Genomic DNA, 4,476 nt, shown 5'->3' on the forward strand with positions numbered 1-4,476 from the left:
CTTGTCACACTATTATGAAAGGCACTTTGTAATGAGCTGTACATTCTTTACATGTTTAATTGCTATCCTCTTACTCCATTGCATTATCAGTTTATAGCTATTTTGAATTGATTCCTGCTCGAAACCTCCCGTTTATTGTTTTCAACTGAACACTACCATGTCCTGCATGCTTTTTTGATGTATGTTGAGCTCAATCCAGCCCTGCTACTCCTTGTCCAAAATTTTATAGCAAACTGGGTGTCACAGAAATAGATTCCTTTGGCTACTGCTGACATCCTTCTTTTCGGCTAGCCTTTATTTACTTACAAGAGTAAAATTAACACATCCACCTGGGGACCTACTTCAAGAAAGAAAGCCCACTTTGCTCATTGATATATCACTGAAAGGATTGACTGACCTTAAAAAACAGCATTACAAGCTGTGGAAAGTAAGAAAACTGACGGATCAATGGCCTTGGAGGGAATTGTCCACTGGTTACCATTGGTCACTAAGTAAGGATTGACAGACTGACTGGGTTGTTTGCTCCGAACACTGGATTGACTGTATCAAAGTGAATAATTATCCAATCAACATTCAAATCTAGGTACACTGTGGAATATTGAGTTACTTGTTCATAAGAGAGAGGAGACTTTGTAGTGCCAAATGGGAGCAGCACGTGTGAAACGCCGCTTCAGTGCTGTGGTGGATGGGTCAGTTGAGGAGGAGGAGGTCATGAAGTTGGCACAGAGTTCTGCGGACACGGCTAGTGCAGGGGGGAGTCCAATGGGGTCAGGTACCCCAACCAGCTCCTCCCCGACCCATGCCCTGAATGGCAAAACTCTATCTCTACAGAGCAACACCAACAATGCACGGAGGCAGAGTGCCATTGGAGACTCAGTTGGGGGAGATGAAGGAGAAGGCGGGGTGAGAGCAGGAGTAATGTGCTCAGGGCTAAGGAGTGAAGGAGGCAGTAGTGTAGGCGAAAGAGAGAAAGGCCGTTCATCTTCGGACCAAGATTCACTCTCTTCCCCCTCCACTACCAGCCGTCGGCGCACCAGGCGCTCTAGCCGCCGGCCTCGACAACGCTTTGTGGGCAAGGACGGACGCTGCAACGTCACCTTCGTCAACATGAGCGAGAGGGGCCAACGATACCTCAGCGACCTCTTCACCACTTGTGTGGACATCCGCTGGCGCTGGATGCTGGTCATCTTCACCCTCTCCTTCCTTCTCTCCTGGCTGCTCTTTGGATTTATCTTCTGGCTCATTGCCTCCGCGCATGGGGACTTCTCCATTCAGCTTACCCCCAGCTCAGGTTCCTCTCCAGGATCAGGAGAAGCTGGGTCTGGAGGAGAGTCTGATAGAGAGGCAATGGTTGAGGAGCCATGCTTCCACCAGGTGAACAGCTTCATGGCAGCCTTTCTATTCTCCTTAGAGACACAGACATCCATTGGTTACGGATTCAGAAGCGTGACCGAGGAATGTCCCCTGGCGGTGGTGGCGGTCGTTTTGCAGTGTATTGTGGGCTGCATTATTGACGCCTTCATCATCGGGGCAGTCATGGCAAAGATTGCCAAGCCCAAGAAGCGCAACGGGACACTGATATTTTCTGACACAGCTGTGGTGGCGCTGAGGGACGGAAAACTCTGCATGATGTGGAGGGTTGGAAACCTACGCAAGAGCCACCTGGTAGAGGCACATGTTCGAGCACAAGTACTGAAGGTAAGTGGAGAAAGAGGAATGATGACCATGAAAAAAAGAAAGATAAAAAAAGTGTGAGATAAACTGTGAGGGATATCAGAAGAGGGTAAAAGACTGCAATAGAGAGAGCTAGAGAGGGCTGAGACCATCTGGCCTGTATTCTGTGGCCCGTAGTTAATGAGAGCTTGTTTTATTTTCCCTCAGGGGTTAGGAAGATTTACCATGGATTAACTTGCCCACAATTCTTTAACCGAGAACCATTGTCCTTCGTCATCTAATTTTCTCTTTGTGTTCACTATATTTGGGTTACGTGATTGTATTATAGGTATGCTTATGTTAACTTACCGTCTGGCCTTATGTGGTTAGTTATAAACTCGTTTACATTTTTGTGTGAATGTTTTGTTATCATCAATTCTGCGTTTGTATACATGTGCGTATGCTGCCAGAATTCAAAATCTGCAAACATTGATGGTACAGTGATCTCTCTTAATAGCATGAGTCATGACCGTATCAAAGTTCAGACAGGGCAGAAAGGATTAAGTTTGTGCGGATCAAGAAATACAGTTCTAAATACTGGTACTGGAGATTGTTCAATAGTAAGGGTTGGGTGAGTGATAAGCCTATGCATCGGTGGTATGACTTGCATTGTCAAATTCAACAGAATATAATATCGAAATACTAAGCTTTTGGGTCAGAGTAAGACATTTAATTTCCTATTTTTTTCGCAGATGACCTCAGGGAATTGTGTCAAGTGTATTTAAAATGATCTTGATCCCCTATTTATTTTACTTCAGCATGTACTGCCTGTCCTTGGCCGCTGTTTGTTTCATATTGGAAATCGATTTTTAGCCTCCATTTAATATTTCCCTCATGTGAAAATCAATTTTGCAAACTTTTTATGTGGACTAAATAGTTATTATTTAATTCTCCATTCCCAACCTCAGCCCAGGGTAACGGAAGAGGGAGAGTTCCTACCGCTGGACAATTCAGACATGAACGTGGGTTTTGACAATGGCACGGACCGCATCTTCTTGGTCTCGCCAGTAACAATTGTCCACGAAATCAACGATGAGTCACCCTTCTTTGAGATCGACAGAAAGACTCTGGAGAATGACTCTGAGTTGGAGGTGGTAGTCATACTCGAGGGCATGGTGGAGGCCACAGCCATGACCACACAGTGCCGTAGCTCATATCTGGCTTCTGAAATCCTCTGGGGACACCGATTTGAACCAGTGCTCTTCGAGAGGAAAGACTGCTACCAGGTCAGAGAGGAAGGATGGAGAGATGTTTTACTTTCCGTAATGCTATGTCTGACGTGGTATACATTATTTGCATTGTCTGTTCTACTATTTTGTTCCAAAATGTAATATCTCAAGTATTACAGCCATTCATTCTTCCCACATGATGTATCCTAATGACTTGTGATCCCCTAATTAGTCATCTAGCACCTTAAATATATAATCAGCCTCTGTTGTACTCAGTTGTATTTGTTTAGTGCGTAATAGCTAATGTTAGCAAACTGAACAAGCTAAACTAAGACGGTGAACATGGTAAACAGGAACTCGCTATATATTTTGAATGTATTCTTATTGTGCGACTGCCAGCATGCTGATGTTAGCATTTAGCTCAGAGCACAGCAGTACCCAAACGCAGTCTGACAGAAGCTGCAGACTTGTCTTGTTAGCATACACATACTGTAGATAAATTCTTGTATTCTGCCCTTGTTGCAGGTGGACTACTCATTCTTCCATCGGACCTATGAAATCCCAAACACACCGTCATGCAGCGCTAAAGAGCTCGCCGAGCAAAAGTACATTGGTAGCTCACGCTCATCATTTTGCTATGAGAACGAAGTGGCTCTGCAACTTGTCTCCCCTGTTGATGAGTCTAACCATGACCCTGATCGTCCCTTCCCACCGACCCGAAGGCCATCCTTGGCAGAGCATCAGCACTACAACTGAATCTGTGGGATATAAGGCCTTACGGGACATAAGACAAGAAGTTGAACTGGAAGAACAGGCAGAAAGAGAGGGTTAGACAGGTAGGAAATTGGATGAAAAGTAGATAAGGCAATGATCTTGCCAGTCAGGATAAAGAATAGAAAATGAACTTGCCTGCAGTAATTCAACAGGAAAGAAAGTCTAGATTGAGGAACAAGTACATTTTTTATAAGTTTGTAAAATATAGATAAATAGGCTACTACACAGATTAGATGAGAGAAATGGAGATGAAATGAACAGATAGAGAAACAGAGGGAGGTTCAGTATCATTCTACAGGGGAGAAGATGTGGTTGTCTGATTGGTCCTGGCAATCTTTCAAAATCATTGAAAACTTGGCTGTTAAATCTCTCATCTGGCCCATCAATACCACAGCACAATCTGACTGGCAGAATATGCAAGGGTGCCCCCTGGTGGCTTTAACCTTGAACTGCAACTCCAGTTTGAATGATCTGTAGAAATGTTGACTTTTATTTGAGGTGGCTTCTATTTGAAATGTGTGGGAGTGTACCTACTTAAGTACAACTCAGGAATTTCTTCCCCTCTCATGAATTTGATTGCTGTATCTTGTTATGGTAAGTATGGGTAGTGCATATTTTGTAATTGAGGTGGGGAGGGGGCTCTTGAGAATGAAGTTGAGTATTAGGCTAGAATACTTGTAGAGCCAAAGCAGAGCAACAGTAATGTGGAGAAACAACTGAAAACTAGCAGCGGTTTTGAGCAGTTACTTTTCCATGTTATGTTTTGTATGTTGTTGGTTCTTGGCTTTTTTTCCATGTGTCATGCAAAACATGTTTCCTG

General features: G+C 44.0%; 1 protein-coding gene across 1 annotated transcript; it reads left to right on the forward strand.

Moving 5' to 3' along the window:
* Positions 1-642: 642 nt before the first annotated feature.
* On the forward strand, positions 643-3,638 carry kcnj14 (potassium inwardly rectifying channel subfamily J member 14; the record flags this gene model as incomplete). Its single annotated transcript, XM_080039893.1, has 3 exons — positions 643-1,698; positions 2,622-2,939; positions 3,408-3,638. The coding sequence occupies 3 exons, from the start codon at positions 643-645 to the stop codon at positions 3,636-3,638; spliced, it is 1,605 nt and encodes a 534-aa protein (XP_079896019.1).
* Positions 3,639-4,476: the final 838 nt, after the last annotated feature.

This window comes from Ammodytes marinus (genome assembly GCF_949987685.1).
Source record: "Ammodytes marinus genome assembly, chromosome: 13".
Lineage (NCBI taxonomy): Eukaryota > Metazoa > Chordata > Actinopteri > Uranoscopiformes > Ammodytidae > Ammodytes > Ammodytes marinus.